This window comes from Diachasmimorpha longicaudata, chromosome 8 (genome assembly GCF_034640455.1).
Source record: "Diachasmimorpha longicaudata isolate KC_UGA_2023 chromosome 8, iyDiaLong2, whole genome shotgun sequence".
Lineage (NCBI taxonomy): Eukaryota > Metazoa > Arthropoda > Insecta > Hymenoptera > Braconidae > Diachasmimorpha > Diachasmimorpha longicaudata.
Genome location: NC_087232.1, coordinates 3,812,154 through 3,824,337, shown reverse-complemented (window position 1 = coordinate 3,824,337; position 12,184 = coordinate 3,812,154). Strand labels below are relative to the sequence as shown.

At 39.3% G+C, this 12,184-nt stretch overlaps 2 protein-coding genes across 8 annotated transcripts in view; one reads left to right on the top strand and one right to left on the bottom strand.

The window, feature by feature from the left end:
• LOC135165212 (uncharacterized) overlaps positions 1–7,799 on the top strand; it is a 54,515-nt gene extending 46,716 nt beyond the window's left edge. The window contains exons 5-7 of the mRNA XM_064126297.1: positions 7,178–7,539; positions 7,608–7,698; positions 7,761–7,799. Coding sequence (XP_063982367.1) covers positions 7,178–7,430 — 253 coding nt within the window. The 3' untranslated portion in view covers positions 7,431–7,539; positions 7,608–7,698; positions 7,761–7,799. The remainder of the gene's footprint in view (positions 1–7,177; positions 7,540–7,607; positions 7,699–7,760) is intronic.
• LOC135165201 (angiogenic factor with G patch and FHA domains 1) overlaps positions 1–12,184 on the bottom strand; it is a 28,553-nt gene that overhangs the window by 13,771 nt on the left and 2,598 nt on the right. For 5 of the 7 annotated variants that reach the window (XM_064126277.1, XM_064126278.1, XM_064126275.1 and 2 more), the window contains exons 6-8: positions 11,701–12,143; positions 11,157–11,256; positions 236–388 (exon numbers count right to left, since the gene is read on the bottom strand). In XM_064126277.1, the coding sequence (XP_063982347.1) occupies positions 257–388; positions 11,157–11,256; positions 11,701–12,143 (675 nt within the window). In that variant the 3' untranslated portion in view covers positions 236–256. Of the gene's footprint in view, positions 1–235; positions 389–8,187; positions 8,356–11,156; positions 11,257–11,700; positions 12,144–12,184 lie in introns of those variants that run through there. The other 2 variants (XM_064126280.1, XM_064126279.1) reach the window with 2 other exon arrangements.

The following is a 12,184-nucleotide window of genomic DNA, read 5'->3' as shown; positions in this document are numbered from 1 at the left end:
AACTTGAGAAAACAATTTCACTGTAAATTACTTATTATAACTCGTTATAACCTGGGCTCGTAAAGAAGTTTGAATATAAAAAATTCTTACAATGAAGTCATAAGATTTTCTCGGAAAAATTACTGCATCAGAATGAGTTGCCAGGTCATTAAAATTTGTTCTTCTATCTAACAGTAAAGTTCATTGTCACCTCCACATTTCTCCGAAAAATTAATGTAATAAATTCTAATAATACCATAAAAATTGATAAAAATCACTAGGGTATGCCATCATATCTCTCCTTGGTCTTCCTCCAGCGTGCCTGTTTCCTTTCGACATTAGGATCCACCTCCACGACGGGACTAGCCGCACCCAGTCCAGACTTTCTCGTATTATTCACAAGAGGCACCTCAAAACAAACAAGAAAAAATCGACCATGTGAAATTCTTTTCATTTCAATTAAACAACTCAAAAACAATGAAATCGAATTAATTGGCTGGAACTCATGCACTTCGAGAGTTCACTTTTCGAGTGGCGCTCAATCTACCCGAATGAAAATAAAAATGAAATTAAAAAAAACAATCTGAGACAGAAATTGGAAGGGAACCGCCGCACACTCGGCGACCGTGAAAAACTCGTAGTCCCCGTGACATTCGTAGACACGTTTCTCGTTCGGCAATTATTGCCTCCACCAAAATTTGCATTCCACCACCTCACTCCATGTGTGTGCAATGGCCCATTGTTCGAGGGTATGAATAAATTCGTCAAGAGTGGCTTTGCCCGGATTCGATAGCGTTTTAATTTCTAATTACTTCCATAGACTTCCCGACAATTGTAATTAAATAATGAAACGACTCATTTTGTCCTGAACTGAATTATAAAAAAAATCAGAAGTTAACACGATTGTATCGATCGTTTCTACACTTGCAAATCCAATTGGCAAAAAAGACAGTGACCCAAGTTGACATTTCTGCCCTTCATTAGGCCTCAATACTCTCGTTTCGTCCTCGTTCAGGCCTCTGAATCGATTTGAAATTCAAATATGAGAATTTAATGAGTCCTTAAGCGGTTGGAACCTCAATTTTAGCCTTCGTGTACTCCTGAAAAATATCCCCCCCCTTCATGGCAACATTTTGATCTCCAAGTTTTCGGATAGTGCTATGGAACTCAAATAAACCTAAATTATAATAAAATTGTATTCCAAATAACAAAACAGAATAAATAAACGAGACAATAAATGAACAGAAGTTCAGTTAAAGGAAATGTGAAAAAAATATTCTTCTTTCCACTTGAACTATGTCAATAGTCACTTTTCATTGGGTCATCTTGCCCCGTCGATCCATGTTGCCACTCTTTCCTGCAACAGTCCTGATTGGTGAGGATAAATTGAGGATTATCCGGATAATGAAGTTTGAGACCGACGAGGGCTCCCTGAGGGCCAATCGCTTGTCTCCGTTAAACCTTTTCAATAATAAGAAGAAAATAACTACTATTTCCACGTCTTTTAGGCCCCAACAAAACTAATGTATTTCTTCGATCCCCAGATCTCACAATAGCCTCATAGGGCCCTCGTTGGAACTCAGTTTGAGCTCCAATCGATGAAAAATATATCGACTCGAGTACTGGCTCTATGATTTTCAATTTGAATTCAGAAACTCAAATAATAACTACAACGGTATATTTCATCCCTAATAAATTTTGAAAATTGTAATATTCAGTTGTACATTAATTAGAGTGAAAAAAAAAAACGTTCTGATTTTTTCCTACAGAAGTTCTATTAGCCCTAGTCCATGTGGGTCGCGAGACGTCTCATCCGCCGAAAGCCCTAGAGTCTAGTCCAAGCCGAAAAAAAAAGATAAAAGAGAACGTTTGAAAAAGAAATCTCGACACCGAATTTGGGCCAAGTGGACAGCCCTAGCGCGACCCTACGCGTCTGCATGTAAATGAGGCCTCGGTGTGACTCGTCACAGACACTTGACTCAGCCCCGATAGTTACCCAAGAAAGAGAGGGCAGAGAGACATGAAGCTTTAAAGAGTACCCATCAAACACAGTGTACACTTCAGACACTGTCGTATTGGCACTGACTCGTTTTCGCATGACAGCTTATTCACAGTTATTTATTTTTTTGAGCGCTTTCTCTCTCCTTTAGATTTTTTTTTCCGTTTTTTTTTTCGCTCTCCACCACCAGAAAAAGTACCTCACTCAATATATGAGTCTAGACTCTGTAACGGCCTTTGAATTGACAAGTATACGACAACGAGTCGTGAGGGCAAAAGTTTGTTAATAAGTGAATCAACGAGAGCATTTCTCGGAGAAATAGAAAATCGAATGTCATGGGGGGTGGGGGTAAATGTGACCTCATGAGATGGAGCGAATTTTTTATCGAATGATGAAGAGACAAGTTATTGTTCAAAAATGTTTTTATAATTTTTATTATTTCTTTTTAAATAATAAGAGAGACGGGACATTTATCCATTTTGTGGGACATCTACTGACACCTTAATTGGGAGAATTTTCAACCCTTTGAGGAAGGGCCTGGACAGCAGGATTTTCATACAATTTTCTTTATCAATTCGAGTGAAAACTAATCCGGAATTTTTAACGTTGTTAGCAGAATTTAATTGTTCAATGTAGCTGTATGTATACAGACATCGTGATCAAAAGGTTTGCTTGGCATTTTGCAATGATAAAGGGCCTATGTAACACACAAAATGAAAAATATGAATTTGAAGGATGTCCCTATCGTTGTTTGGAATCACCAGCAAAATCACCGTTTCCGATCAGACGTACTTCCTCAAAAATTCAATACTCATCAGACTTATTAACCCAAGTCCTCGTTAACATTTGAATTGCGTCTGGTAGTTGGTAATTCAGCTGATCGTAGTCGACCTAGATACGAGGCAGACGTCGGGGTCGTTGGGTAGGAGGAAACCGACGTTGACAGAGAGACAGAGAAATAGATTTTAATGAATCCTCTCGCCCCATCGTTGGGTATATAGGATTCAGTCCGCTACATAAATCCAAATGACTGTACATGGAATATTTCCCCGTGATTGCATTATCTCAATCACCATCGACATTTCTTGATTGATACCATAGTCCTGAATTTCCTCAACTGACGACTGTAAATTATCCATTTTCCAAAATTTTATTTTTTAATGTTAAAAAAAAAACGATACTCATAATAATAATAATAAATTTCCTCGTTCTTATCTCGTCGTCGCAATGTACGACACATAATCGTGAAACGAAATGTAATTGAATGACAAAACAAAAGCGATTGACAGAGTTAAATTTTTTTTTTTTGAAAATCAGTTTCAATCTTGAAGAATATGGCCGAGGGGAGGGGATGGGAAGGGAGGCTCTTAATGACAGGTCAAATTGACTTGTTGGTGTCACATTCCACCCTCTGATTATTCACTAGAAAAAAAAAATTGAATGGCAAATACGAAATATCGCACAATCACCATTTCCCACTATGATAATTCACTTAATAGACGTTAAATGGTTTGTGAAACAAGTGATAAAGTTTGCCAGACGTGTCAGCCATTTCTGGGTGGTATGGAGTAGAAATCGACGAGGGTGGGAAAATGGGCAAATAGGCCAGGACGGCTAGACGGTGGAAGGCAATGCACCGTGATTACCGATTAACCGCAGACACTGGAGGGTTTGTCTATACGATATAGTGTACTCTACCCAGTTGTTACTATTATTAGCAGTCCCCTCGTCTTTCTTTTCCACCCCTCGGCAACCCTTTTTATCTACTAATCGTCCTCCCGCAATATTTTCTGTTTCTTTCCATCACTTTTAATTCAAAAAATTGCGATTTTCAATGTTATGTTGTGTCGTCTGGGCTGCGCCAGACGATGTGCATGGAGTTGGGGGTAGAATGAAGGGTGGGATGAGGATGGAAGTGTAGACTGCAGACATCCAGACGACTCGTGCCAGTTGCGAAAGTTTGTCCCTGTTTGTAATGGGTGAGATTTCCACGTTTACAAATCGAATGTGTACGCCTCCGCATAATACGGCACCTTGACAAAGTTGAATGTCGCTTGCCCAGACATCGCACTTGTGCATCTGCAGTTGTGCACTTGCAATATTGCGGTGATAATGAAAGATTTTATTGGCGTTTGTGAGATAAATAAAAAACCCCACCAGAAACTTAAATTCAAATAAAATAAAATTCTCCAATTGAAAAAAATATTTCCCCTGGAACCGATCATTCCAAATTTATTTTCCCTAGAATACCAGAAAAAACTACCCCGTGACATTGTCAAAAATCACAGTATTTTTTTCCATCCAAAACCCACTGTTATCTCCCCCAATAAACCAATAAAACTACTCAACAAAAACTACTCCGTACCTACTGGGGCGAAACGGGTTATTTTCACTGATTGCACCCCAAAATCCATCCCACCGTCCAAAAAACCCATTTAATCTCCTCAAATCCTCTTCAAATTCTTCAGCCTCTCAAATTCAAATCCCTTCCTCTTCCCCACAAAAAAAAAAAAATCCATCATTTATCCCCATTCTCTGCATGCGGTCGACGATGCACCAGACTACATCATTGTTTGCACGGCATTAATTCGTGTTTGGCCGTCTAGACACTGGTTACACTCATCCTCACCCCCTCCCCTCCCCCAACCCTGCCCATATACCTAAACTAGATAGAACGGAATAGACTAGTTGGATTAGGTAAATGTACAAACACCCACACCGTAACTGAAGCAACATAGTTGGCGAGTTAACTCGATGCCCCTGCCTCCATCCCCTCAACCCCCCCCCCCACGCCGCCCCCGCCCCACCCCCTTCCCACCCAACCGACTGGCGAGTGAGGAAAGAGAGTGAATATACAGGATATACCGCAAACCGTCAGTATGATAATCCGAGTGATGGATAGTTCTCCAACAAGACTAGTGTACTTGCGTCAAGTAGATGGGCGAGAGGGGGATGGTGGGGTAGTAGAGGGCTAGAAGAGGACAAGGGGGTATGAGGAAAGTGGGAGGGAGAGGCTAATGCATCCCAAAACCCATCCATCTGTCTCGCTCACTTTGATTCTCCTCAGGTATCTCTATGGTACAACCACTTCTCCACAAACCCATCCATTTCCACTTGTCTCAGGTATATCTGTCTCACTCTGTCTTTGGTGTATCACGTGAGAATATATGTATGGACGAGTGTATATATGCTAACATCGTCCTCGTCGGTGTTGGATGTTTACCCAGACGGAAACCGTCTGGTGGCGATAGGGCAAACCGATGCTGGTAGCGCACCATGCCCCGGGCTTTTCTATGAGTTTGGATGGGTGTGCGTTTGTCGGGGTGGGTTTTCATAGGGTTAGAAAAGAATTTTTTGAGGAAATTTACCCGGTAGTGCCGGAAATATTAGTGGGGAAGAGGTCCATTTTGATTTTGTCATTTGGGAGATGATGGGGGAAGAGTGGGTTGGGGTGGAAATGGAATAGTAGAATTTTTTGGGATACGATTTTTCTGCACTTGAGTTGTGTGATGTATATTTTTTTTAATTAAGCATTTTTAAACCGAAGGGTTGAATATGCTGTAATAAATACGCATTCGTGATTTATTCTTCATTATATGAGGGGCTGTGCCAGAAGACGTGGTTCAACTCTTCTCTAGTGCAGTCGCATTTGCATTTTTGAGAGATCTATGATATTTGAGGGACGTGAACCTTCGAATTCGTCGTTTCGATTGGATGATACATTACGTCTGCGTTCTGTTGAGCAGATTTTCAAGCCCTTGATGTTTTTAAATATGAAAACAAGCTCGTAGAGATTATGCAAAAATCAACCAGGTGATTCCCCATGACAATATCATTGTTATGTGGCTGTAGATAACCACCTACCTATTTACTCATCGTACGAGAGTAACACTCTACACGTGGTACCTATTTATAGACGTACGCGTACACCATCACATGTGAGGTGAGTTGACCAGGCTAATCGAGCAATTTAAAGGGTTTTTATATTATACTTAGGACTTTATTTACCTCAGTTTTTTTAAAGAGTGAAAGGGAAAACCCCCATGTGGGGGGTAACGATCCTCGATGAAAAGCAGTCACGCCACTTTTTTTATGCTCGAGGGGGTGGAGGATTATCGAGAGGATAATGAACTGGAAAATCCTTGGTTGAGAATAAAGCCCTTCGAAAAGTCTCTATAAACAAAAATATTCAATTCTCATCAATGCCAGCCTGGAATCTACCCTTTCTCGTAAATTAACGAATACCTCATTTGTCTTTCTCAATAGTTGAACCTAAAATTGGGCCCATTTAGCATAATTCCACATCAAAGCGACTAAATGAATAATTTCCTGAGTGAACCATTGAACCTTCACAAAATGACAAAATTCACTGGTTCCAGACTTTTTACATTTTTGGATTCAGGAAAAGGTGAACAACTAAATTGTTGTGGGGGTCTTTCCCTCGAGACTTTTTATTCCTGAGCCTTTCCAAAGGTTTTTACCGAAACAAATCTGGTAACCAAACATGACCAAGACAAAATTTCTCTGCAGTTTTAGGGGGTGCGAAATTTATTACCCTTTCTGAGTAGAGGTGAACCTGGGCCTCACTAGTGGCTTGGTTATCAGTCTCTTTTAAGATTTCGTAGTGTTCAGTGTCTTCTTAACTAGTAGAATTATTACATAATTAGTACATAATTATTCACAGTGTGTTCTCATTTATTTTGTTCCCCATATCCCAACACCTAGTTACGAATAAACCCACAAAGTTCAATGTATATTCTCAATAATATTGTCAATATTGATTCTCGGAAAATTCCCACTTTATTTTCCCCGTGGATTTATTCAACCTCATCCTAGATTCATGGTGAGTCTGTGATAATTCATCGTCCCTGGGCATCACAAGGATGCAAGTATCATAGGTAAATGTGAAAGCAAAACCAAAACAAATATTTAAAAAAAAAACACGAAGAAGAATGAACGAGAGAATGTGCTAGAGCAGCAGAACGTATGTCCAACTGACTGTTGGTGGATCGTGCACAGTCCACTAATCTGCAGTGGCCGCATACTGAGCAGCAAATGCCCCTCCCCCCCCCCCTCCGCAAGTTCAACATCTACTGCCGACGCATGCAAATGCTATTGCAATAGTCCCTCTCGGTTGTACATATGTGTATACATATGTGCTCATATATATTTTTATTTTTCTTCTACATTTCTCTTTAGGTGGATGCGGATTAACGAACGCTCGGCTACTGCTCCGAGGCGCATACGTTTACAAAAGAAGAAGAAGTGGAGGAAGAGGACTCCAAAGGAAGGGAGAGGGGTGAGGATACACGTTCATGCGAGGAACTCGCCGCAGGTGGGACCATTCTGCCCCGTAGACACGCTTAACCCTTTCCACACGAACGTTGATTCTCTGTCTTACTTGAGGGAGATGAAAAAAAAAAAACCCCAAGCACTTGGGGCCCCATGGTAATCTGGTATCCATGGTTAGTCAGCAAACTGGCGTCTAGACGGTGGGGGGATTTGTGTTGGATTTATTTGTGACTGGGGAATCGTTACCACCTGTTGCCTCCCACATACGAGTGAGTGGAGAATTGGGAGGGGGATTATTATTTTTTTTTTCCATTTAATTGTTATTTTGATTTCGCAGGTGGAGAGGGAATCTAGGGAGCTTGACACGTCTTGTTGTTTGAAAATGTTATCGCAAATTGTTATTTCAAGTTTGACGAAAATTTCAATGGGTAAATTGATTAATTATTCATGGATCACCTTTTGGAGAACACAAATTTTCGATTTTTTTCAGGAAATTTCTAAAAACTGGCAACCGAAATTCAAATCTCGCCTCACGAATTTTAAAAGAGTAAACCATCAGTCAAATTTTGTCCACGTTCTTGTAAAAGAAATATTTCGCCCGAATGATATGTACATCTGCAATTTTCATGTTTACGACTCATTCCCCGTGGAACATAGATAAATCCTCTCTCCAATTCCTCAACTTCTGCTATCACTGTCCCATCAATTACCCCGAAGCCCGCGAACCCACATCCAGCTAAAAAATCATAAACAACTCCCAACGCATTAACTGATAAAGCCAATAAGTAATAATTCCCTGCATCCAGTAATTCATTCGATGAAACATTTTACACGTTGTATTTTCACTGTGGCAATCTCAAAGAGTCATTAATCGAGCCTGCACCCAGGTCTCGGTATACACGAGGAATTGTAAAGTGCCCGCTCCAGGCGGAATGGCAGATTGTAAATCGTAAAACCGTAGCAAGTAGAGATTTTCTAGTGCGTCTGCTTCAGCAAATAAAACGGAAGCCTCTCTCTTCCCATCACTTCTCCTCCTACCCCTCACGTCCCTTCGAGTGCACGTTTATTCATGCGATGTAAAATACCTGCGGAAATAAGATTGAGTATATCCTGTTTTTATATACTCCTGCAGTTGAAAATACACTGTATCACACACGTAACCACTCAGGCCAAATGAATTTACGTGAATCTCAGTTTATCCATCTTGGAGAAATTGTTGGACGTTTTAGTTTAACTGTTTTGGATTAAACGAGCGAGCACTTGGACTGTTGGTTTACAGTGTTTTACTGTCCTTGGTCGTTCGTTACTTTACAATGTTCGGGGTTTATGGCACTTGCAGGGAGCGTTTACGATATAGGTCATGACTCTTTCGAGTGCACCTGGCGCTTCAATCCCATCCCATTTTCATCATTTTAACGACTTTTTTCCCCTTCATTTGATAAAATTGAAAAATTGCTAGTGATTTTTTTTAACAGACCCCGGGAGATAGTGAATTTAAGATTTTTTTTTCAGCAATTACTGGCAAGCGTGAGCTCTCAACTTGCTCAACGGAAATACAAAAAAAAAAAAACTGAAATGATGTTGAAAAATTTCTAGAATGCTTTGCAATTCTGGATAAATCACGCGCATACTCGACGGATATTTAACACACTTGGAAATGCATTTATATGCGCATTTTCAACCGCAACCGAGTGTCAGTAGTGTCTAAGGGATACTCTGCCGCGAGGTAATTGCAAAGTCTCAGAAGTAAGACGCAAGTTCCCTCGATCGTAAGAAACAGAGCATTCATTTCCACCCGGTGCCTCTCTTATCTCCCTCAAACCTCTCCCTTTTTCATTTTCTCATCCCATTTCCAGTGAACGAGAAAAAAAGCTAAACAAATCCTTGAAAAAAGAAATAGATATATATATATATTCTGGATTCTATGTGGAAATGGCTTGCCGACTGAAATCCATCGCTTTAAATGAGACCAGAGATGAAGGTAACCAGAGGTAGTACATAAAATGATGTGGCAACGGACGCTGGTAATACCCCTCGTCCGGTGAACAAATTGTCAATGTTTCTTTTTTCATCATTCATTCAGATTTATTCGAGTGGAAAAGTCAAAGAAATTAAGTAGCCTGAACTTCTTTGACAACTTTTTCTTTGCTTTCGAAATAATAATCTTTCACATTTCCAGTAAAAGTTAAAACCCAGGTTTTTCCAGTTTTTCAAAGATCCCATCATATTTTTTTTATGCAATAGAAAAACTGGTATGCAAGTATTTCGTTCCCTCATTGCAAAACCCTCATCCTGGGAAAAAAGCAAGAATCTATAACTTATCAATCACTAGAAGAGCAATTAGTTAATCCAAGCAGTTTTTGTTTGTTCCAATGGCTTTCCTCAATGTCAAGGATCATTACCCTTCCCTTTTTTCCAAAAAATAAAAAAAATCGAGTCCAATTACAAAATTATAAATTTGAAATCACCCTCGCGATTCACTCCCTGATCCATCCAGGCGTATCAAGCCATAAACCCCAAAAGAGTTAAAGAGAAATGGAAGGATAAACAGTCTAAAAAAAGATCCTAGTGAACGAACTAAAAAAAACCAACAAATGTTGAATAACATGCAATGGGACTTGGATGCGTCTAGACGGGAGAAAAATAATCATTTGGACTTTGGTAGATTTGCATTAATTAGACGACTACCCTTCCACCAACTCTCAAAAACCCACTGGTCATGTCGTCGACTCTGCTCCTCCCTCTTTCCCCGTTTTTTTTCTGTTTTTATGATATTTATACTGCTGTTTCTTTTTTTGTCAGTCTGCTCACTCTCACCCGAGTGCAGAGGGACTTGGGGGACTCGTTATCATACGAATGTTCTCTTCCCTCCTGCCTCCCTCTTGAAATGTCAGACTCGTTTTAACACACGAGACGAAATAGATTAGCCAGTGAAGGCAACAAATTTTTTGATACTGCGCTGGTCAGGGGATAATGGTACCTTTTGGATTATCTTATTTTATGGGAAAATGATGACAGTGAATTTGGAGAAATTCAAATAATTGCACATTTCTTCGACTGCCGATAAAAATCAATGACAGAGTCAAAAAAGATGATAATTGCATTGATTATAACTGTGAGAGTAGTATTTTTGCTAATGAAGGAGTAATAGCTAGAATGCTTCTAGAAATATTGAAAATTACGTATGTGGGCTTTTAGTTTTTAATTTTTTTTCATTCATAAAACATTTCATTCAGCCTTAGAAAATTTTACGATTTATTTAATACGTTGAAAGAGCAAGAGAGACTTACCAAGACGATCTTTTATTAAATGACGTTCATTTATTGACGAATATGATTTATTTTTTGCCGAACACCCGATCAAATAAGGATCAAATAATCATGTAGTCGTCCACAATTTTCCCCATCCTCTTCATCAATTTTTTCCCCACCAATTTTCAACTCAATTACTTTGAACTTTTCCACGATCCATGCAATTTATTTCTTTTCATCCATTTCGAACGTTACCGTTGAACAGAAATATGGATAGGAAAGAGCCACGATGATTATATACATTAGTCCGAGAGAGACTGATAGGGCCGTCTATTGATACCAAACGACTAATCTCGTTCTTCTCTAATGTTAATTCTCAACGAGATTTACACGAAAAATACTGCAATTCTATCACGCACTAACAAACCACTTAACGTCAGCAGTAAAACAAACATGATAATACCAAATCGTTTTACAGTACTTCTCATTATTTCAATTCAACCGGAACTTGGGGTGTTACCATGAAACGAGAAATGACTATTTTTCCCGGCCAAGTGACACGCCTCTTCACCTTCCTGTTGTGAGTGAGAATGAGGGCAAAGTCCTAGGGTTTTGTTATAGTATTTGTAACTTACTGGCTCGGTTCTTCCATCGCCGTCTTTCCCCAGTGATTGACCCTCAGTCCAGCCCAATTTCGATAGGAGTTTGAAACCTTTGTTGTCTTTGGCTATTGATCTGCAACAGGAGGGATATTGTTTTGATTGAAGAATAATTTTTCAATGTAAAATAAATGACGAAAAAAACGTAGAGAGATATTTGCATATATTTTTATATACTCGGAATTATTATTCATAAAATGGTTTTCCAGCCTTATTGCAAGACTTATCATAATTCCTTGGGAACGCGGAAGAATAAAATAATATTCGTATTTCCAAAATCTTTTCCAGTAATTAATTCACAGGCTACTTTAACGATATATTTTAAATCAATCGGATTGCGAAAATCTCTCTTCATTCATGTAGATTTTTATATGATTTTATTGGAATACCGAAAAAAATTTGATATTGACATAATCGGACATGGAAAGTATAGAATATTTGTAAAAATATGCGATATTATCAAACCGTGAAATAGGGAGAATTTATTCAAGATGATAACGATAAACTTCATTGAACTCACGTATCTACTGAACTCTGATGAGTCTTTACATGATGATTAGACGAACCCACGAACTCCCTTCTAGCTTGAGCCCTGTCCCTATACCCAGAAGCGACCATACTGGCTGTGGTCGTATTATCCTTGTCCACCCCGAATTTATTCTTCAACCTTTTCAACTCCGATTTATGTTGAGATTTCCAGGGAATGGGATTGCCCTCAGTGGGCTCACTCTGCTGGACCAAACCAGGTTCACAATATCCACAGGTCTCATATCCCAAGTGAATGTGGCATAAGAGTTTGGTTTCACCCACTCGAATGATCGATCCATGAGATATTTCAAATGGTTCTGATTCCTGTTTGGCGACTGACAATCTTTTACCATCCAGAAGAGTACCATTTCTCGAGCCCAAGTCAACTATTTCGTAGTGTTTCTTGTTTTCGTCATATTGAAACTTCGCATGATGCTGAAAATAATAATTGATATTAAGTGAATTAATAGTTTTAA